This window comes from Aspergillus ambiguus (assembly GCF_047715705.1).
Source record: "Aspergillus ambiguus strain CBS 117.58 unplaced genomic scaffold BDV59scaffold_13, whole genome shotgun sequence".
Taxonomy (NCBI): Eukaryota; Fungi; Ascomycota; class Eurotiomycetes; order Eurotiales; family Aspergillaceae; genus Aspergillus; species Aspergillus ambiguus.
In genome coordinates, this window is record NW_027395526.1 from 371,924 (window position 1) to 392,438 (window position 20,515).

At 52.7% G+C, this 20,515-nt stretch overlaps 9 protein-coding genes across 9 annotated transcripts; 4 read left to right on the top strand and 5 right to left on the bottom strand.

Moving 5' to 3' along the window:
* Positions 1-617: 617 nt before the first annotated feature.
* BDV59DRAFT_177149 (putative homeobox and C2H2 transcription factor) lies at positions 618-3,694 on the top strand. The gene has a single exon (XM_073689571.1). It carries the CDS (start codon positions 1,008-1,010, stop codon positions 3,594-3,596), a length of 2,589 nt encoding a protein of 862 aa, XP_073548552.1. The 5' UTR covers positions 618-1,007; the 3' UTR covers positions 3,597-3,694.
* A 328-nt stretch (positions 3,695-4,022) lies between these two features.
* On the top strand, positions 4,023-5,331 carry BDV59DRAFT_177150 (uncharacterized protein). The gene is made up of 2 exons (XM_073689572.1): positions 4,023-4,587; positions 4,666-5,331. Exons 1-2 carry the CDS (start codon positions 4,203-4,205, stop codon positions 5,223-5,225), a joined length of 945 nt encoding a protein of 314 aa, XP_073548553.1. The 5' UTR covers positions 4,023-4,202; the 3' UTR covers positions 5,226-5,331.
* A 448-nt stretch (positions 5,332-5,779) lies between these two features.
* Positions 5,780-7,030, top strand: BDV59DRAFT_177151 (DUF1014 domain protein). Its single transcript, XM_073689573.1, has 3 exons — positions 5,780-5,887; positions 6,007-6,107; positions 6,192-7,030. The coding sequence occupies exons 1-3, from the start codon at positions 5,834-5,836 to the stop codon at positions 6,691-6,693; spliced, it is 657 nt and encodes a 218-aa protein (XP_073548554.1). The 5' UTR covers positions 5,780-5,833; the 3' UTR covers positions 6,694-7,030.
* A 17-nt stretch (positions 7,031-7,047) lies between these two features.
* pex7 (putative peroxisome biosynthesis protein (Peroxine-7)) lies at positions 7,048-8,411 on the bottom strand. Its single transcript, XM_073696031.1, has 2 exons — positions 8,116-8,411; positions 7,048-8,061 (listed from the first exon to the last, which is right to left on the bottom strand). The coding sequence occupies exons 1-2, from the start codon at positions 8,277-8,279 to the stop codon at positions 7,158-7,160; spliced, it is 1,068 nt and encodes a 355-aa protein (XP_073548555.1). The 5' UTR covers positions 8,280-8,411; the 3' UTR covers positions 7,048-7,157.
* A 376-nt stretch (positions 8,412-8,787) lies between these two features.
* Positions 8,788-11,110, top strand: BDV59DRAFT_192929 (putative CUE domain protein; the record flags this gene model as incomplete). Its single annotated transcript, XM_073692127.1, has 3 exons — positions 8,788-9,348; positions 9,447-9,483; positions 9,714-11,110. 3 exons carry the CDS (start codon positions 8,788-8,790, stop codon positions 11,108-11,110), a joined length of 1,995 nt encoding a protein of 664 aa, XP_073548556.1.
* Positions 11,111-11,814: 704 nt separating this feature from the next.
* Positions 11,815-13,475, bottom strand: BDV59DRAFT_177156 (putative ubiquitin-conjugating enzyme). The gene is made up of 4 exons (XM_073689574.1): positions 13,385-13,475; positions 13,216-13,310; positions 12,364-13,142; positions 11,815-12,309 (listed from the first exon to the last, which is right to left on the bottom strand). Exons 1-4 carry the CDS (start codon positions 13,444-13,446, stop codon positions 12,220-12,222), a joined length of 1,026 nt encoding a protein of 341 aa, XP_073548557.1. The 5' UTR covers positions 13,447-13,475; the 3' UTR covers positions 11,815-12,219.
* Positions 13,476-13,701: 226 nt separating this feature from the next.
* On the bottom strand, positions 13,702-14,754 carry BDV59DRAFT_192931 (2EXR domain-containing protein; the record flags this gene model as incomplete). Its single annotated transcript, XM_073692128.1, has 2 exons — positions 13,702-14,280; positions 14,569-14,754. The coding sequence occupies 2 exons, from the start codon at positions 14,752-14,754 to the stop codon at positions 13,702-13,704; spliced, it is 765 nt and encodes a 254-aa protein (XP_073548558.1).
* A 452-nt stretch (positions 14,755-15,206) lies between these two features.
* On the bottom strand, positions 15,207-17,652 carry BDV59DRAFT_207549 (F-box protein; the record flags this gene model as incomplete). Its single annotated transcript, XM_073695020.1, has 4 exons — positions 15,207-15,689; positions 15,746-17,051; positions 17,102-17,451; positions 17,509-17,652. 4 exons carry the CDS (start codon positions 17,650-17,652, stop codon positions 15,255-15,257), a joined length of 2,235 nt encoding a protein of 744 aa, XP_073548559.1. The 3' UTR covers positions 15,207-15,254.
* Positions 17,653-18,201: 549 nt separating this feature from the next.
* Positions 18,202-20,106, bottom strand: BDV59DRAFT_201562 (multicopper oxidase-domain-containing protein; the record flags this gene model as incomplete). The annotated part of the gene is made up of 3 exons (XM_073693833.1): positions 18,202-19,261; positions 19,331-19,805; positions 19,860-20,106. 3 exons carry the CDS (start codon positions 20,104-20,106, stop codon positions 18,202-18,204), a joined length of 1,782 nt encoding a protein of 593 aa, XP_073548560.1.
* Positions 20,107-20,515: the final 409 nt, after the last annotated feature.

The window sequence follows — 20,515 nt, forward strand, 5'->3', positions numbered from 1 at the left end:
TTCCGCAGTGTAGGTCGGTAGATTGCCCTTCAATTCACAAGCTGATATATCTGGGATACTGAATGATGGGGAGAATCTCATGAAAATGCGCGTATTGCGTCTAACGGATCAGTGGATGTGTGGCCCGCGGAGATGGACGTGGGTCCCGGGTTCAATGTCCTGCCATAAGACATCATGGTTGGCGGAATATGAATGCGATTGATCCTGCATTGCTTCGCATGACGGTTATATGCGCTGATTGGAGACTGCAAGACAGCGTTATCAGATGATGGCCGGGTGTCCGTCAGCATGGACTGCCAGCGTCTACCACGCGACATGAACTGGAGAGTCCAGGTGCTCGGGTCCCACCGATGTTCGGGGAGAATACGACTCAGTGTCGTCATGGGGAAGGGGTGGCTTTTAAAGAATACGAGGAGAGATGGTGCAGTGGCAGCAGAAAAGAGTCCGATATCGTCTGGAGATGAATCACCCCTGCCTGTTTGGGACTAGCGGGCAGCCCACGCCCTCCCCCACCAGCGCTAAGCCCCAAGCGGGCAAGCGTTGTCAACGGAAGGGCGCGCACGTCGAGTGCTCGGCCCCATCTGCATTACTCCGGCTCCTCCTCTACTCTCTCCCCTGTTATGTCTCCGGATGGGTTGTCCACTCCCTACCATCCATGGTTAGCTTCACGACTGCTGCAGTGAGACCTGGAGCGGCGGCTCCTTGGTCGACCCAACCTGAGGGTCTGAGAGAAGATACTAGCAAGGCTTGTCGGTCCGGCATGCCTTTCATCCCCAAGGCGCAGAAATCGGGGTCCCCTTCTTAGGCTGACAGTGCCCGCCTTCGTTCTCTTTCCATGGACCTACCTTTCACCTGGTCTCTCTGTATTGAGGACTTTTTCAATTCTACCTCGTCTTTGTCGTGGTTGACCAAATTGACTATCCACTGTGGTGGGCGAGAGCGAGGCTCGTCGTCGGCCCTTGACTCATCATCGTACTAAGTCCAGCGAGACTTGGATCCACCGGAAAATGGAATACTTCGATTTCGATGAGGCCTCGCACGGGTCCTATGTTCGTGATGATGATGTGGCTTCGGACCATCGCGAATTCGACGAAAATGACGATGCGGTCGCCAATCATGAATTGCTGTCCCTCGAACAGCCATTGGATTTCCCCAATGATCCTCCGGAACAGCCACTTCCTGAATGTCCCCGGAGAGATCCTGTTGACCCTAATGTCGACAATAGGGTCTATCCCATGTTTCGCGCCAAAGAGCCCTGTGATTTCTGTCGGCACATGGGGTTGGACTGCTTCGTTGCGAAGCGCGGGGTGATGCAAAACAGTGGCTGCACGTGCTGTATCTCTCTTTATCGTGAGTGCAGCTTCACGCATGCCAAGGCTCCCGGCAAATATCTGAGCACCTTCCCTCCCATCAACGAAAATGTCGACATCCCCATTGGCGGTTTGACGGGGAAGAAAGCGCTCAAATCACTGACGGGAATGGGCACCCCGGACGACATCGACGGTCGGATGAGGAAAACCAGTTCGCGGCTATCGCGGGAGGCGGTTCGCATCCTCAAGACGTGGCTTCAGGAGCATCACGAGCATCCCTATCCCAATGATAAGGAGAAGGATGAACTGAAGCAACGCACGGGACTTAAACGCACTCAAATTGCCAATTGGCTCGCCAATGCCCGGCGACGCGGCAAAGTGCGTCCTCCACCTCGGAGTGGCTCTCCGGTTCCTGGCGCCATTGATATCCCAGGACAGCCCCATATGGACATTACCCTGATGACTCCGCTGGAACGTTGGAAGCACTCACCCCCTGAAAACGAACCTGCTGCCACTTCTGATATTCTGCGAGCCCTGGTGAATAATCCCCTGGATCCGTCGCAACGATCGTCCCAGTCAGGTCACGTGCGTTCACATTCTCGGAAGACGGGGTCCAGTGGTGACTCAAGCCATCCCAACTCCAATATATTCCACACCCCATCCGTCAGTAGCTTCGAGACAAGTCAGTCAGCAAGCCACTCGTCCATATCTGACTTGTCCTTTGCTTCTGCCTTCTCCCACCGATCCTCCCTGGGGTCCTTCGGTTCAATGGAACGGAAGGAACGTCGTCGTCGTCGCAAAGCATCAGCCCCAGTCAACACCTTCAATCAACATAAGGCTCGTGGATCACGTATCTATCAGTGTACCTTCTGTGCCGACTCTTTCCAAACCAAATACGACTGGCAGCGGCATGAGAAGTCATTGCATCTCGCCTTGGAGAAGTGGACCTGCTCTCCCCATGGAGGAGTAACTGTCGTTGACAACATAAGGCGTTGTGTCTTCTGTATGGCGCCTGATCCGGACAATGACCACCTGGAGTCCCATAACTATAGTAGCTGCCAGGAGAAAACGCTTGCCGAGCGCACCTTCTACCGCAAAGATCATTTGAACCAGCACCTGCGACTCATGCACAATGTTAGGTTCCACCCGGCAATGGACAAATGGCGAAGTAACATCTGCGAGATAAGATCTCGATGTGGTTTCTGCGAGAAGGTCCTTACCACGTGGAAGGATCGAACTGACCACTTGGCGTCCCACTTCAAGAGTGGTGCCGACATGGCCCAGTGGCACGGTGACTGGGGTTTCGAGCCCGAAGTTCAAAATTTGGTGGAAAACGCCATGCCCCCGTATCTCATTGGCCATGAACACACCGTTTTGGATCCGTATAAGACGTCTGTCAGTCTGGCGAACCCTGAAGATGTCAATTGTTTCCATCGTCTCCAGGCTCAGCTCACTTCGTATATCCACAATCAGATGGCTGTCGGTGTTGTTCCAACGGACCAAATGATACAGAATGAGGCCCGGCAAGTCATATATGGGAATAATGACCCTTGGAATCAGACCTGCGCCGACAACCCTGTCTGGCTCAGTGTTCTGAAGCGTGACACCGGGCTTGAGCTGGTCCCAGGCTCAGAGCACATTCGACTTGACAACTTGGGTATGCGACCGCCATTTGCTGCCCATGACGGGTTGCGGCAACCACCGACAGAGACCAATATCTCCGCGAGGAGTTTATGCCGTCGGCAGCCTCTGAGCTCGGGCTATTCAAGCCCGAGCATACAGAGTCCTGCATTCCCTGGGACGGGTCGGTCGTCTGTTGTCGCAAGCATCCCAGGAAGTTCTAATGGTAGCTTCGTCGGTAGTACAGGCATGTTGGCCCGTGCACCAGCTTCTGGGCTATCGACTGATTGGGGCAGTAGTGCCTCAGCTGGCGTCTCATCTTTCTCGACTCCAGGCGGGTCTGCGGATCCATTTGTGCAGATGGGATTTGACCCTGAATTCCTCCAACGACTGAACGACAATTATGACCAGTTAGATCTGGAGGACCTACAGGGGTTGACATTTGATGGGGGAGGTGGTCATGCCGGAGTAGGGTTTGGACCCAGCGGTGGAGATACGGGTATAATGGCGGATCCTATGAAGGATACGTTGCTGGATTCGAATACTGGCACAGCACCGATTCCGATTCCCAGCCCGAAGAACAGTGACACGTTAATGACTGATGCTGGCTTTCCCCAGGAGATGCAACACCCTGAAGCAAACCATTCAGGAATGGGAAGGCCCTGATATCCATGATGTTATATGGCGGTTTGATTTTGCTAGTAAAAGTTGTTCATCCTTTGTATTTGGACCTTTGAGAATGTAAAACCGCTCCTGGTCGACCCTTTATAGGTTCGCCGCCCTGTAGTTTATAACTGAGCGCCGGATAGTCCGAAGGGCGCAGCGGATCAAGATAGGCCACGCCCTTCGAGTGACATAACGTAACATTATTTCCTGAAAGAGGAGAACCAAGCCTCACGGTATCCCAGAGCCTCTATGACTCAAGAAGTACTTTTGCTCCCCGGAGGATTTGCAATGTCGTATGAGGATGTTGTTATCGGTCTATCACGTTATCCCTACACAGGTGGAGTCGCCAGACAGCTGACACGTGAAAATCAATTCGCCCGGACTACAATTGTCCCGTTTAGATGTATCCTGCTGGGTAATATTTCGTCTGGAATAGCCTCATGTATGGCGGCAGTGTGGCATCTCCAAGTAGTTTGGTTCGAGCGTCACCCCGCCGTCATCCGCGCCTGCCTCTTATCGACGCAGCCCTAAAGTCGGCAGTCTCACCCCCTCACTTGGCTTCTTTCTTCCTGTATCTCCCCGTTGTGCACCAGACAGGCAGTCAGGATGGACAAACAACCCACTATTGATATCCCGATGCGCGAACTCCCACCGTCGTCAATCCTTCCATCGCTCATCCCCATTTCGATCAAACAGCGCATACCGGTACTCTTGCACTGGTCTCTCCAGCGATTGCCCATAGGATCAATCGCCCCACCCCAATCTAGGATGAGCCTCAAGTATCTCACGTCCAACAATTCCTTATCGCCCGGGATGGCCGAAGGAGACCATCCGCAGCCTGCGGGCGACACCACCTTCGACACCGAATCGGTTGCATCTTCCATCGCTTCGAACAACGGTGGTGTTAGTCTGGAGATGCTGCCCCCAGACACAGTTCGTACCGTCTTTGACGGGGAGGGTTCCGGGATTGACTGGGCTCGAGTTGTTGACGGTTAGTATCCCATCAGAACCTGGCTGCAATTCAAGAGGTAGTAGGTACTAACATGCTCTTTCTCGTCTGCCCGGACAGCGATGCACCTGTTCCACGCTAGCATGCTCGAGGCTAGAAAGGACGACCGGGACAACCGGACGGTGCGGTCGCTGTATATCGACGCCACGGGACATATCCTCGATTGTCTCCCGCCGGGTTTGGACCAGAACGAGCTTGCACGGATCCGGAGCCACTTTCCTGACCAGTTGGAACTGGGCCAGATGGAACCCGCCAGGGACAGACCGCCCCGCTCCGCTGTCTATAGACTGATCGCTTCCGGGATCATCTGTCTTTTCATCGCCATGAGATTCCTCGCTCCCTATATTAAAGGCGTGATGAACGGGCTGTACCGGTATGAACGGGCCTATCGGGTCACTGAGCGGGTGACCGCGGGGACGCTGAATGTGGCGCACAACGTCGGCGTCGCTATTCTGGACCGGGACCAGCCCAAGGCCTTCCTCGCGGATTTGGTGACCTGGGGTGTAGAAAACATCGGCGCGGGCGTTTACGAGGGAGTCAAAGAAGGATTGTCAGTTACCGGCATGAATCAACCAGTTTTCTGGGCTGAGTTGGTTGCTGGGGCCGTGCCCGAACGGTAACTTTGTTTCTTGGGCGTTAGAACCATGCTCTATAGATTAATGTTATAGAATCCTAGTGTAGCCAACAGGTAGGATAATCCTTAATGCAGAATTCACGACAGCGACTCTCCCCGTACAGAAGTAGGGATAGGCAATGGAATGGAAGAGGTGCCACCGCCCACGCCAGTGAAAAATTTCAAGATCTGTCTTCCTATTATTCTTGATCAGTGGCATGGATCCTGGTGACAACTAAATAGTACGTAGTATCGCTCGCTCCTGACCCAGCCGCAGGGTAGAGTGAGCAGACAACGGCTTTCTGCTCTCATTGAGAGGAATCCTCTACTTCCTCATACTGCAAGTAGGGTTAATAAATACGGCAGAGACGTCTATACATGAACAAAGCTTAGAGAAGCAATTAAAAATGTCAAGAAAAAGGCCCAAAAGGCCAAAACGATTTGCCGAAGGTAGAAACGGTGACTGGATCTGCCGGCAGAAAACCAGATCGGGCCTGGCGGTAGGAATCCCGCATAGTCCGATTGATTAGGTGAGAACAGCACCATCTTTCTTCCTCCCTCGAGCAGAAGTTCTAACCCGAACGTTCGCTGCTAAGCGCCCCCACAGACAGCAAAATGGGCCCCAAGAAAGGAGGCGAGAACTCCAAGAAGGCAGCTGGCAACGCCCGCGTATGTACCTCCCAGATCCGCAGTCTACCTGAGGACGTTTTTATCAATCTACCCCGCCCCCACTTCACGCTCCGAGCGGCAGGAAACCGCAGTAACTGACGAAGACGAGGAACTTCCAGAAGGCAGAAGCAGCTGCCAACAAGAAGGCCGCCGAAGACGCCAAGCGGGCCGCGGAGGAAGACAAGCAGTGGCAGAAGGGCGCAAAGAGCAACTCCAAGAAGTGAGTCATGGCCATAAAGGAACACAGCGGAGGTCTTCGGCGATCATCAAAGACACACGCTAATCGCGATGCCAAACCTAACAGGGAAGATGCCGAAGCGAAAAAGGCCGAAGCCGCCCGCAAGAAGGCCGAACGGGACGCGCAACTAGCCGCGGAAGAGGCCTCGATGCCGTCCAAGGCCAAGAAGTCCAACCAGCCGCAGAAGAAGTCGCGCGGTCTGGACCTGTCGCAGCTGGACGACACGCCCGCGTCGAAGAAGGGCTCCGCGCTCAACGCGTCCGGTATCGATAACGCGCTGGACGCGCTGTCGCTGACCAACAAGGACACCTCGAAGATCGACCGCCACCCCGAGCGTCGCTACAAGGCGGCTTATGCGGCGTACGAGGCGCGCCGCATGCCTGAGGTCGAGGAGGAGAATCCGGGCTTGCGTCGGCAGCAGCGCATTGACCTGATCAAGAAGGAATTCGACAAGAGTGAAGAGAACCCCTTCAACCAGGTGCACGTGGCGTTTGACGCGTCCCGCGAGGAGGTGAAGCAGGTGCGTGAGGCGGAGAGGAAGAAGGTGGAGGCTAGACTGGCAAAGTAATTGCTTGGCCGTTCTCTTTTGGGTTTTCTCCTGTCCATATCCATGTTGGACCTGGAAGCTCTGTACGTTGGGTATGGACCCAGCTGATGGCTTCAGACCCGCTATTGCTGGTCTGTGGCGTTGGGGATTGATATACCCGGCGTTTGTGCCGCTGGTTTTGGAAAGATGTGAATCCGGACTGGTTGTGCGGGTCCGTTACGCGATCATGATTAGATGTAGTCCGGGGGTGCAGTGGTAAATAGCTTATTTTGACGCCGAGCGTTACGCAGAACAGTTAGAAGTATAAGCTTAAGGCAACGGGAGTATAGACAAATTTTCATTCATGCATCAGCAGAGGCATACTCCTACCACTACCAAGACAAAATGGTATCATGCAATCTAATATCCAATACACGGGAAGAAATAAACCAAGACAGGGCCACGTCGCACAGTAAGTAAACAGAGACAGACAAAGGGAGATAGATCTATCCCATCACAGCACGCACATCCCAGACATACAAGCTCTCATCCCAGCCCACACTGGCGCACCAGCCTTCACTACCGAATAGGCACCAGTCCACGCCTGTGACAAACTCAGTGTGCTGGCCCATGCGACCAAGCTCAGCACCCATCGTCGGTCCAGGCCCAGCGCGCATCGAGTCGACATCGCCCACGATGCCAGGAGGAGACTGGTCACTCCATGCACGACAGGTCATGTCATAGCTGCCACTGAGGAGAACGTTGGAGAGATGAGGGGACCATGAAATCTTCCGGATGGCGTAGTCATGTCCAAGCATGATGGCCTGAGGACCCTGCTGTGGGGCGCGAATGTCAAACGTGCGGATAGTGCGATCCACGCCCGCTGTTGCGATAATGGACGGACGGTACTTGTTCCAGTCGTGCGTCAGGGCTTCGGACGGGGGAGTCGCGGCGGGAGGTACGCCCGGCTGGCCGGGGATTGGCGAAACAGGAGCCGCATGGATGGGAATCTGCAGGGTAAGGTGGTTCGAGGCGGAAGCCGGGGTGCGGAGGTCGAAGATACGGACGTAGGAATCAGAGGTGACGCAAGAAAGGATGTCGGGGGAGTGAGGCGAGAACGCCGCAGAGTAGGTGCAGCTGTGAGTGGGCAGAGTGACCAGCGAGTGAGGACGATGCGGGGACCAGACGCGCACAGTGCCATCCCAACTGCTAGAACAGAAGCGATCTTTGGCGACTAGGTTCCAGTGCACGCTGAAGACCTCGCGGTTATGTTCTTTCCAGTTCTGAACCGGAAAGTCATTGAGACTGCAATCAAAGAGCTTGATACTTCCATCGCCAGAGGCTGTGAGCACCTGGTTCTCGTGGATTTCAGACCAAGCCAGATCATAGAGAGAATCCTGAGTCGTAAACCTAGAGAAGTGAGTTGGTTACGATTAGTAGAAGATTGAAATCACGTAAACTCACCATTTCACAGGCACAATCCCGTTTGGTGTCAACTCTAGGATGTACATGCGTCCATTGCCCACCAGCCCAAAGTTCGACGACGCGGCGACCGCCAGCCGGTTATCGAAGAATGGAGAGTACTTGACCGCACAGCCGTTATAGCCCTCCGTGCGGAAGTGGAGCATGGTTCAGTGGATTGACGGTAAGGATGGCCAGGATCGGTGAGGGTACGAGGAAAGGCGAAGGAGTGGAGGAGGGGTTGAGTGAGGGGAACGTGATTGTGAGGTGTATACCTAGAACAGAAGAGCGAGAAGTTGATCGGAGGTGGAAATCAAGCGCACGGAGAAGCTGCGGGGAGACCACATGCCGAGGTTGTGCCTGATCTCTCAGGCCCACCAGGATCGCCTACGTCATGCCTGTCAATCGACAGGGATATCACTGTCCATGCGTATATTTGTGCAAAGAACTCACGTCAAATACCGCCGCCGTCAAAGTATTCTATACGGAGCCACACATGCTACAAAATCCTCTAATTGTTGACATCGGTTCTGTTTCGGTCAGTCATAGATGTCACTCTGACGACACCCTTGGATCCAGAGAACCGCAAGATGGGAGCACCAAGAGCCGCTCATATACCTCCATCATGTATACAACTCATGCTCTGGTCAATTGGCTTGAAGCTGCAATCCCAGCATGTCATCGCATGATACGACCACCTCCGTCGCGGCGCAATTCCTCCATACCGAAGTCTCCCGTCTAGGGGCGCAACCCGGACTTCGGTCCCTACCGCCAGGTCGGGAGCGGGATTTCCTGACTCTCACCTGGGGGCCCATCGTCTATCGCACGACCTACGCCCCTGAATCCAATCGCCTACTCCCATTATTCCTCCGAGCACTAAACGAGGCAACCCAAAAAGCGCTGCATCGTCTTCCCGGCACGCATGATGAAATTCGACAGCTCGAGAAAACCTACGCCTCGAAGGTGTTCAGCGCGGAAGAGCAATATCAGGGAGTGAGCGAAGACGTGATCCGGCAAATCTTTCACGACTGGAAAATCTCCCTGGCATTGCCGTCCATCGAGCTTCCCGTACGTCTTCGGCTATGTTTGATTGTGGATGATGCTGTTTTGTCCTCTTTTGCCCGGCAGACGGATCTGGCCACGAAGGATGAGCGGGATGCAGATTATTCCGAATGCCCGATAAAGGTCCTCGAAGAGAACTTCCCCGATCTGTACCGCAGGGATTCCAACCCGGCAGTCGGATCATACCCTGGATGGACAACAGTGGTGCTATCGTCTCTGGTGGAAGTCTACGATGGCTTACGGGAAGGGAAGGGATTGACGTGGTATCATAGACCGGGACAAGTATATATGGGGGATGGAGAATGGAAAGTGGAGACTGAGGTATTCTAAAGGCGTATAATGGGTTTATTATATATATCATGTTGCATCGTATCCAAAACCATTGTTGTTCTATAGCGAGCTGCTCGAACTATATCCCCGCCTCCCTGATTGGCCACTTCGGGCGCAATCACGTGTGACCGCAATATTCGTCATGGAGAGAAGGACAGCCTCATCTTCACATCACCAACTCACCGTCAAATGGCTGACAGGAGGCCAAGGTGGCCCATCCATGGACCGCTTCATATCTAGAAAAAGACCTCGGTCCGAATCCCCAGTGTCACGTCTGCCGGACTGCAGACCGCCGCCGGAAGATGATGACTCGACGGACGTGAAGCTAGCACAACTTGTATCTCTCTTCCCTGGATCACCCCAGGAGCTGCTCCTAGATATTCTGGTCTCTTGTGGTGGATCGGTAGAACAAGCAGCTTCCACCATCGCGTCACAGCCACCCTCCAAATCATCCAAGAAACGGGCCATCCCCGGCACCCCCGCAGTACAGACATCGCTGGCTGCACACTTGCTCCCAAAGGGCCAGAGCGCATCACCGACCCCTCTAAAACGACGACCTCTGACGCGAAAAGGGAGAACCCTACATCTATTCTCCCCGGACGACGTCGCGGCACACACGCCATGCACGATCATCCACAATTTTCTCCCCGCGGAGCAGGCAAACGCGCTCCTATTAGAACTCCTGGATGAATCGCAACATTTCTCACGATACAAATTCCAACTTTTTGACCGTACTGTTGAGAGTCCCCACTCCGCCAGTGTCTATGTCTCCACCCCCGAAGAGTATAGAGCGCACACGTCTGAGTATACCTACGGCGGTACCTACCGCTCGAATGTACGGCAGATCACCCCGCATATGCAGGCAGTCTCCTCGAAGGTCCAATGGACTGTAAATGACGAGGTCAAGAAGCGCATTCATACCCATTACCCCGGCGGTAGGAAGCTCCAGTACCAGTCACCCAGAGAATGGATGCCCAACGCGGCATTCGTCAATTGCTATGATGGGCCGGCTGAGAGCGTCGGGTTCCATTCTGACGAGCTGACGTATCTCGGACCCCGTGCGATTATCGGGAGTCTAAGCTTAGGGGTTGAGCGGGAGTTCCGGGTCCGACGAATTATTTCCCGTGATGCGAACGACGATGCTGCTGCTGCTGCTGCGGAGGGCGAAAAGCCAATCCCGTCGGAATCGCTTGGGGACGCCCAGGGCCAAATCTCCATCCACCTCCCACATAACTCCCTCCTTGTTATGCATGCAGAGATGCAGGAGGAATGGAAACATGCGATTGTTCCAGCGCAGACCATCTCGCCCCATCCTCTGGCGGGAAATCGGCGCATCAACATCACGTATCGGTGGTATCGGGACTCTCTTCACCCGCGGAACACGCCGCGCTGTCGGTGCGGAATGCATGCCATCCTTCGGTGTGCGCAGCGTAAGCGGGAGTCCCGGGGCAGGTACATGTGGATGTGTTATGCGGGGTTCGCGCCGGGTAAGAAGTCCTGTGGGTTCTTCCAGTGGGCTGAATTTGATGATGACGGGGAGCCTATGTGGGAGAAGAAGCATGCGGACGATGAGGCCCCTATTTTAAGGAATTTTGTAGATCAGTGACAGGCTCATGATGTTCTTTCGGTATACTACCATCTGATACGAAATTCAGGAATTTGTGCGCTTTAGAGTACGAATTTTCTTGCCATGCCGGGTTTGAGAAAGAATCCTGTCACATTCATGGGTAGCCAATACATGAACGATCCATTCATATACAATCATCTCGAGACAGGTGATTATAGGCTAGGGGGGCACCATGGTAAACATTAGTCCTTATCAGACAGGATCGACTGGGTATGGCCCTAGAAATGTTATCGTGCTCTCCACAATACCGACTGCGATCGTCCATTCTCAGCACTGACAGCGTCAGTCCGGTTTATCGTTCTCTGGGCTTTTCATCCAAACCGCACCAGTATCCGACGCTGCATGTTTGTACCAGCTCTCGAATAGCCTCCGGTAGAAAAAGACCGCAAATGATGTCTAGGACAACTGCGTTGGATATTGAGAATTCCAGTCGTCCGAGGACTGTGTTTGCACGTCGACGTGGAGAGGACCAGCTGTCATCGTCCCACTAGACAGACTCCTTTACTCAACACCTTGCCAGAAGAAGGAATTAAAATGCCTCACCTCAGTAGGCCTTGCTGTCGAGCTTTGCCTCGAGCCAACAGAAGTCTCAGGCAGCCGTTGACGTCGTCTCCAACAAAACCCATACCGACGGCGGTCAGAGCTCCAGTACTCAGAGCAAGCCAGAGCCGCAACAAAGACGCAACAGAGGATCACGATCGGGACGAGGACTAACGCAACGAGTATTATGGAGGTCTTATATCGATCATACAGACTCCTGGGCATGTTTGCTTTGAGAAATGTAGGAAGTTAACGGGCATAGACAATGCGAGGTGATGGCGGGTAAAGATACGTCGTCTGTCGGTCCCCGATCAGAATGGTGTAGCTGCAGGGAGACCATTGGTCCTGCCGTGTAGATGGTGTTGTTGGGGATGACTTCTAAGGAAGGTGCAATACCGTACTTCAGTTACCTAAGTCGAGCGCGACAGGCACTACCAGGTATCTTAGGCAGGCGATCAGGATGATAATGCTTCCGAGGGATTTCCATGCCACGGGTGGCTGTGTTCTTCGATTGAATAATGGTCATATTGGGTATATAAACTAGAAGATCAAGATAATTCGTGCTCCGCCTCCGCCCGTGGGATGATCATATCCTTGACAGACGTCAACGTAGCATCGTCTAACCGAGAAAATCGAATCTACATTATCAAGTTAGTGCGGCACTAAGCAGAATCGCCCTCCTTCGTACATACCAGTTCATCAGTTCCGCCGCGCATAGAGACATTCCCAAATAAAGTCGCATCAGAATGGCTCGCCTCAATCTCATGTTCAACCCGTTTAGCCCAGATCCCATCCCAATGCCAGTCACCGGGCTGTCGCGCCTGAGGGCTTCCCCGTTTCGCGCTCGGGGGATATCCCGAGGACTTATCCCCTTTCCTGTGCGCCTTCCAGGCATGCCAAGCACTCGGGTTCCCAGCAGCTTCCAGGGGCAGGGAATCGAGCACAGTCGCATCGTCAAAGGTGGAACGGATGTAATCTAGGAGGAGAGCCACAGGGACTGAAGTCTTTGTTTCGGCAGGCTTATCTTCTGACGACAGTGCCGTTGAACCTTGCTCGTTGTCATCGTCTCCTTCACTTTGAGTTGTTGCTTCTGGGGCTACCGACGGATCATGCGCTTCCGCAGCGGACGAGTCTTCGGTGTTGTTGGTGCCGCTGCCCTCTACTCCACCCAGGCCTGCGCCATTTACACTCGCGGCGCTCGATGAGGTCGTCGAGTTGACGCCGCTGCGCTTGGCTCTACCAAACCAGTGGGGGAACCCATGGCGCAGGCTGAACCCTCCAGGGGGTAGTCGCTCTTCGTCTGTGGCGCTGACGGGGTCTTCGCTGGATGCGTTTGTGCTAAAGGTATATGTCGTGAGGGGTACGATCAACGGGTGGAATACATCGGTGGAAAAGATCACCAGGGGAGGGAGGTCCGGGTAGGAGGGAGGGAAGCGGATTTGGGAGCGGAGGATGGCAGACGCATATGGTCCTGGGGGTATCAGCTTGAGAACAACCTCAATTGTAGGCCTGGTAGGCCGTTCTCCAACTTAGGATGTCCATACCTGATCGAACGAATATAACAACGACCCAGAGGGTGGGATCGTTCGGCGCGACGCTCACATATACACCCGGAGGGGCGGCGTGTTTTAAGCTCGCGCTGGAGATCGGAGGCTTGGAGTTAGCTCCACATTCCTGGTAAGGGGCTGCAAGGAAGAGACAGAATCCACTCACAATTCCAGAAGCAGTTGGTGCTTACGGAAAGCTGGGATATTGGGCAATTTGCAGCTCGACATGGCGCCGAATATGGGGGAAGGACGGAGAGATGACGAGTGTCGTGGATTCGGCGATGTGGATGTTGGTTGTTCGGCCCAACCATTGGGTGGCTTAACTCCGCTATCTCCGAGCCATCACTATATAACATTCGACTGTATACAACTACCAACAAGTATACTCCTCATGGCCCTGGATCTTAGGAGTCCTTCTGGGAGTCGCAATCATACACCAGGAGTATTCAGGTCTAGTACATAGTGTATATTCATAACATTCATCTACCAAATAGACGGCCGTCCGACGTCATCTCTTCTCTGTAAATGACAGTCTAGAGGACAATATCGAAACATTACCCGCGGTCGAAATCGAGGCATCGCTGCCAAAGCCTGCTGCACAAAGGGATGGTCCAAATTTGGAGAAAACAAGCCACAATCCAAAAAAGACCACGGACCATTGGGACCACTGGGCCGGTGTAAACATTCCGGTAGCAGCATATCACGCAAGTCGCCATCCTCATCAATGCGAGGACCTAGCCAAATCTCCTCAGGGTCAAGAACTCCACGCCATTTATTCAAGTAGGCCTTGTGCCAGTCCTTGTACACCCACAGTGCTGAGAGCTCCTTGAGCCACTGCGTTAGACGTGCTTGAAAGGCCTCCTGGTCCCTGAAGAAGTCCGCGGGTGTCATATCCAGTGCTAAGTTTGATGCCCACAACTCGTGAAATTTGGCGATCGTGCTCGTGTCGGTTGCGTCGACTAGCTGTGTGGGTGCATCTGATAGCAAACCGAACAGGCCTGACTCTCTCGCGGCAGCGCGACTCGTATGAATAGTCACTACTTCCACACAGACGAGATAGTCCTTCCGTGTAGCAATAATATCCAGAAATGGATCAGTCCAATCAGTGCCCCAGTCTTGCTCATAGAAGAGATGCATGATCGAGGCATCGATGCCGGCGGCCCGACAACGATCGGCGTACCAGAACAACTCTGGTATGCGGTTAACGTACTCGAACAAGTCACAATTGTCGGCATCTTTCCAGTGCATAAATACTGTGTCTAGTCTAGGGCTAAACCACCCGTGCGGATCATTGGGGTGTTTCTCCTTCGATTGATACTCTAGTGCAACGGAGCGTGACTCCCGACATACTCTCGTGAGCACTGGTGGTAACCAATTTTGCTCGTACGGCCACACCAAGGTACAGTTATATCGCCTCCCGCGATCTCCAGGGCAATCGATCTCGACCACTCGGGAGGGTAAACACTCGCGCCATATCATGAGCCGGATCTCTATGGGGAGCTTTTGAAACCGAGGGAAATTTCTTCGGGATTCCATAGCTGGTCAAAGACAAGTGTTTTTTAGTTTCTGTGAAATGAAGGTGGAAGAGGGCGTCATGTATTTTATGTCGTGGTGCAGGAGGATCCATACCAAGCCAGTGGCAACTCTGCCCTCATGTGGTGGCTGACTCTCTCCGTTCGTCTAGTGACACCCGCTAAGCAATCCAATTTTGCCATGGGACCACGCACTAGCGTTGTCCTTCAGGACCACTGGTGCATGTCTCCGAGAATTGTTACAGGCGAGAGGACGTCCTTCATCGCATGATTTGCATCTCTGAATGTATGCGCACCGCTGCCTGTTGGACCGGCTAGGAAAAGATAACGATCATACGCATTATGGTATCTTGTTCCTAGATACCTCGCCTATTCAAGACTAAAATACCAGGAGACTCCAGGGAGATCCTCAGTCGGTAGAGATACATAACGCCAGCCAGTCCAACCGGTGCGCCAGTTCCCAATCAAGGAAAAAACGCATCGCTAGTAAACAAAAGTTCAACGTCAAAGCTTCAAACTCCAAGTTCTCGGCTCCCACATCTTCACCCCGACTATCTCATCTGCTTCAAATCCTGCTGCGGCGCTCCGGGCGCGGACTTCATCTGGGACCGTCGTAAGGGGGGTATCATTCCAGGATATCCGAGAGCCACCCTCGAATATAGAAGCGATTCCGAATCGCCCGCTGCGCCCATGAGATTCCTCCATCTCATGGAGCTGTGCAAGTCTAGACGGAACATGGACAATACAGTTGGTGACCGGGCCAGACTTGACGTAGCACATTCCCACGTACTCAATTCTCAGCTCAGCGTAACGGAGAATGTGATCCACAAAGAGTGCAACTTCCCGACGCAAATAGGTATTGTCTGGGAACTCATGGTACCAGAAAATTTGCAGCGCCTTGAGGGATATCATATTCTTCACGTTGCGGATCACAAAGGGCTGCTGCGGTTAGCTACTGGGCGCTTTTGCGAGAGGAGCCGTCGTGTCCTACTTACATAGCTACAATAATCGATGCTGATGGCTAGTTCGATCATGTTTGGAGCAGAAGTGATGAGAACGGTAGTCGAGGGGTCGAGAACCCAAGTTGTGTTCTCGTCATGGCGCATCACCAGTCTCTCGAGGTGTGAAATGTGCTTCTCCAGGACTAAACGCCGAATATCAGCCATACCCACTGTTGTGCATGGCGTGTTCACGAGCTTCGAGCCATGTCTGCGTTCCAAAATGAATAGCTCCAAGATCTTGGGCAGGCTGTGGACGAACTCTAGAAAGGATTCCACCACATGGTCTGTGTGGATTGACTTGAGATTGTACGGGTTGCACAAATGCCTCTGCTTCATTGCCTCCCAGATGTGGTCTTGGGGGCCAACATTGAGCAGTGACAAGTGTCTGAGAGAGGACAGGTCAACTCCACGGGTGAGAGTGTCCGCAGTCACTGGGACCTGATAGATGTAAAGCTCTTCGACCGGGAGACCGTGGGTTTCACGAACGTAGTCCTTCACAGTTTTCACATTTGGCTTCGTCGATGCAAAGCTTGTACCGCTCATGGATGAAATCGAAGTCCTTGCATTGCTCGGTCCGGACTCCACAAAGGAAGCGGGTTCGATGGATGACAACGGCGATTCAACACCGTTGATAGCCGCTTCAACACCTACAGCGCTGGACGGGGCAGAGTCGTGAATGGTCAAGCCAGAAATCAAGTGAAGAAAATGGCTGCCATGCCTTTTCGTGGCGTTCGGTTCGTTGGAAGAGGGCAATGTGAGACCGAGGCCAAAGAGAAAGGCTAGCGCGTCTTGCTGGATGACGAGCTCCTGTTTCACCGTAGGGCCAAGAAACAGTGAGTCCTTCAAAGGATCTTGTGGTTCATCCTCAGAATCTGATCCGAACATATCGGCAAATTCAAATATCTGTTCATCATTGGAGTTGTTGGGATGGTCTGAGTTCGCTGGTATAAATCTTGATCTCTTTAGAGCGAGATTGTCAGCGAACGACAGCTGGATGTTTCTGATGGTAGGATAACAAGATGAAATGCAACTAGCAACCTCAGGGATACAGTCCAAAGAAGGGATATCAAGAATCGCCAAATTCTTAAGTCCGGAAACAGTTGGAATGATGTGATTGGCAGGATTCGACACGCCAGGAAGATGATGCATGCTCGATGGTACAGTACCATATAGGGGAAATGCTTCAGAAGGCGTTGATGCAGGGCCATCCGGGGACAGGCGAAGATGCAGCGACTGAAGCTTATCCGTGTGGCTCAGAGCAAGAAGAAGAGAAGGATCGAGTTCCATGTTGATACCCCATCTAATATTGCTAGCGTCAGTCTTGCATAGCAAGTCGCTAGTCGAACATACCGGAAATTCGCCAATGCAGGTGCTTTATTGACCAATTGTGCGAGCAAGGCATTGGACAATGGACCGTTTCGATCGAAGCATTCAGGAGATCTGGAGTTGTATATTTGCCTTCCGAGAACCTCGAAGCCATCTATACTACTGATGGTAACTTCCCTCACATACTGGCCGTAGTTGTAAGCACTTGTAATTAGCGGCTTCATTGTGTCGGTGAACAGCTGCCATGAGAAGAAGTCGTCCATCGCACTGCCTGGGTAGAAAGTGTGGGAGATCTTGCGATATAACACTGAAGCAGCCAGCTCGTGGAAAGAGCGAGAAACTCGAGCAAGACTGGCGAGGTCGCAAATGCCAAGCTGGATATATTAGCGAGGTTTGATCTCCGTAATGGGAGATCATCTCCACAGATTTACCTGGCAAACGATGCTCTCCTTGATCTCGGAAGGAAGACAAGAAAGACAGTGGCTATGAACATGCTCGCGTCCGCGAGAGTGGGAGGGCACAGATGAAGAATCGCTGGAGGGGGAAGCAGGCAATATGTTGGATTTGGAGTCCATGATGGCCCTGGTAAAGGATATAGATCGTCTCGGTGAAAAAGTGAGATTGGTACGGTATGGATCCAGCCTTCTATCCAACTATCGGGGGTTTCCAAACGGGGTGGGTAAATATGACGATGGAGGGAAAAGGAGGGAGAGAGGAGAGAGAAGGATATCAAGGAAGAGAGTCTGAGGACAACTGCGTGCGTAACAATGAATTGAATGGGGGTAGAGTGCAGTGAATAGAGAAACGCATGGAGTAGCGATAACAGAAGAGCTATAGTGATGGCTGAGCCCTTACAATTAATGAGGAAGCACGCATAGTTTGTGCTGAACCAGTTAATGCTGGAAGAGTTCTTCATTCACAATCAGACCCTAAGGCCTCTCTTCTGTTACTCCTCGCCTCTCTCGGGGATCGCAATACCAATGGCACAGAACCTGAAGGATTACGGCTTTTATTATCCATCCTGTTCACGCAGCATAAACGAGCATAAAGTACAGCAGGACGACTCGTAATAAAGGATCATTCCATCATCCCTATATGTATCCGGTACATATTCTCGATTTCACTCAGCTTTCTACCACAGGCAGTCGGTATCCTTCTGGCACCTGAGGCCAGGCATCCACTCCATCCAGTATTGCTAGAGCCATACCGCCACTTAGGTGTGTCTGAAAGTGGCAGTGGAGTAAGAAGGCTCCCGGATTGACCACCTGATAACGGAGCGCTAGCCAGGCCGTTGACTGATCGGGACTGGGGGTATTGAATGTATCCCGCATCTGGGGGTTCTCCAGATTGAAATTCTGAGGGATTTGCTGCATGGCCTCTGCCACAGACGAATAATTCCATGCACTGGTACCGGACCCGATCACAAAGAACTTATTCGAATGTTTGTGGATAGGATGAGCGGGCTGGTCGCTGGTAGTTATATTGACAATCAGATCAACCCAGGTCCCGTTCCGAGTGTTGATAGTGTACTTGGACGGCATCGAGCTCATGTTGAAGAGGACTGGGCTTATTTCCTCCAGGGATAGGGAGTAAGTGTCATTCCCCATTTCCCACTGGTAAGAGGAGTTGTAGTGGCCAACATTCAGCACAAAGGTCTGATCCACCACCGCGGCAGGTTTGACGGCAGGGAACGGGACCACATTGGTTTCGTTAAGCATCACAGTAGTGGCAGTTGCGTTAGTGCCTGTTTCTGTAATTGAAGCCCGAGAAGGGCCTCGTTTTTCTTGCGTTGATGTCGTGTAGGACATGATGGCAGTCCCGTTAATATTCTGGTTGGGCTCGGTATTGGCCACGCGGACGGTATAGTCACCAGGTTGTTGATCCAGCTTGGTAAAGACGGAATATCTTGTTCCAATGGGCACAGTAACTGCATCGACTCGAAGAGGCTCGATGTACCGCCCATCCACTCGGTAGACATACATCGGGTGCTCATCAACTGAGAAAACCAGAGTCGAAACACTAGCCATGCTAATGAGATCCCAGCTTCTGTATTTTGCCGCAGGGTCGACCTCAAATCTCTCCGTGGGCCCATCCCCAGGTATGCAGTCCTTGTAAAAGCCTGGAGGAGCCAACTCTGGTTTCCTATCGAAGGAGCCCAGCAGACCATCCAGGGGAGGAAAGCATCTAAAGTCGAAACAGTTAGTTAATGGCACAATCAAGGCCCTCGCTTCCAATCAAGAGTTATCAACATACCCCATGTCTGTCATCGTCTGGTTTCCAATCGCTTGCTTTTGTGTGTCTGTTGTGAGTTCATTGATTCGGTCCTGGGGAAGACACATCATGGAGCCCTTGCCATTAATCAGAATGGCACTGACACACCAATTCTCCATCCCAGTGACCTCTTCGGCACGCCATATCTCCTCGGATGTCATCGGGTGCCAGTCAGACATGATAATGGGCAGCGATTCATATTCAGCCTTGCGTAAAGCTTCGAGCTCATCGGGGTCCTGCGTGATCTTATCGAACGGCTTCTCCACGCAGTCGTCCGGATCAATGACAATTGCCCCATAGAGGCCGTCGTCTATATGTCCCCTGGAGTGACTATGGTAGATGTAGGCACCATAATCGACGGCCTTCCATTTGTACAAGAACTCCCCTCCGGGCGGAATGTTCTCTTGCGAAAGTCCTGGAACCCCATCAGACCACGGCGTACCGAGCTGTTCAATGCCTGAAGTGGACGGTCAGCATCAATAGCGTATACTCCAAGAGCAAGAGTTCCTACCGTGCCAGTGGACCGTGGTGCCAAATGGCATCGAGTTGTTGACAAAGACTTGAACATCGTCCCCTTGCTTCATTCGGAGTGTCGGACCGGGAAATTGACCGTTCACCAGGATGGTCTTTCTCACGGCACCTGCGACTTCCCTGTCTTCCCAGGACAGGTTCAGGTCGAACGTTACCGCGTCACAAGACGCCAAGTGTGTCAAACACGCTGAGGCCAAGAGGCCCATTGCCGCTCGAACGGCCTTCATCACGGGGGCAAATGAAAGAGCCTAGTATATACAGGATGAAGAGATAATACACAGGAAAAAGGGCCCCGGAGAGTGGCAACTGCAAATAAAGCATATACAAGAAGTCAACTTTTGGAATCGATTGACTGGCCTTTTGGTCCTGTGAGAACCCTTGCTCAGGCGAACAGGCCTTATTATATGCTTTTCTCTTCACCATCAGTCTTTCCATTGCAACTAAAACTGACGAACTGCTTGGATTGGGCTATAGCAAACCACAGCTTCGATAATTGTCGAGAAACGATGATGGATGCAAGGGATATCGATACGCGGCCACGGGTGGCATGTCGATATTGCCATAATGCTACATTACTCGTTGATTTAGAGGGTGTATTCCTCACATGCACACAGTTGGACGCGCAAAAAAATAACC

What these genes read in the sequence shown, in the direction of transcription:
- BDV59DRAFT_177150 (XM_073689572.1), top strand. Translation starts at nt 4,203, where the DNA reads ATGGACAAACAACCCACTATTGATATCCCGATGCGCGAACTCCCACCG. An exon ending in CTGGGCTCGAGTTGTTGACG is followed by an intron (nt 4,588 to 4,665) that starts GTTAGTATCCCA and finishes CTGCCCGGACAG; the next exon opens with CGATGCACCTGTTCCACGCT.
- BDV59DRAFT_177156 (XM_073689574.1), bottom strand. Translation starts at nt 13,446, where the DNA reads ATGTCGAGCTGCAAATTGCCCAATATCCCAGCTTTCCGTAAGCACCAA. An exon ending in TGTTATATTCGTTCGATCAG is followed by an intron (nt 13,143 to 13,215) that starts GTATGGACATCC and finishes TGATACCCCCAG; the next exon opens with GACCATATGCGTCTGCCATC. An exon ending in GCGGCGGAACTGATGAACTG is followed by an intron (nt 12,310 to 12,363) that starts GTATGTACGAAG and finishes TTGATAATGTAG; the next exon opens with ATTCGATTTTCTCGGTTAGA.
- BDV59DRAFT_177149 (XM_073689571.1), top strand. Translation starts at nt 1,008, where the DNA reads ATGGAATACTTCGATTTCGATGAGGCCTCGCACGGGTCCTATGTTCGT.
- BDV59DRAFT_177151 (XM_073689573.1), top strand. Translation starts at nt 5,834, where the DNA reads ATGGGCCCCAAGAAAGGAGGCGAGAACTCCAAGAAGGCAGCTGGCAAC. An exon ending in AGGCAGCTGGCAACGCCCGC is followed by an intron (nt 5,888 to 6,006) that starts GTATGTACCTCC and finishes AGGAACTTCCAG; the next exon opens with AAGGCAGAAGCAGCTGCCAA. An exon ending in GCAAAGAGCAACTCCAAGAA is followed by an intron (nt 6,108 to 6,191) that starts GTGAGTCATGGC and finishes CAAACCTAACAG; the next exon opens with GGAAGATGCCGAAGCGAAAA.
- pex7 (XM_073696031.1), bottom strand. Translation starts at nt 8,279, where the DNA reads ATGCTCCACTTCCGCACGGAGGGCTATAACGGCTGTGCGGTCAAGTAC. An exon ending in GGGATTGTGCCTGTGAAATG is followed by an intron (nt 8,062 to 8,115) that starts GTGAGTTTACGT and finishes TCACTTCTCTAG; the next exon opens with GTTTACGACTCAGGATTCTC.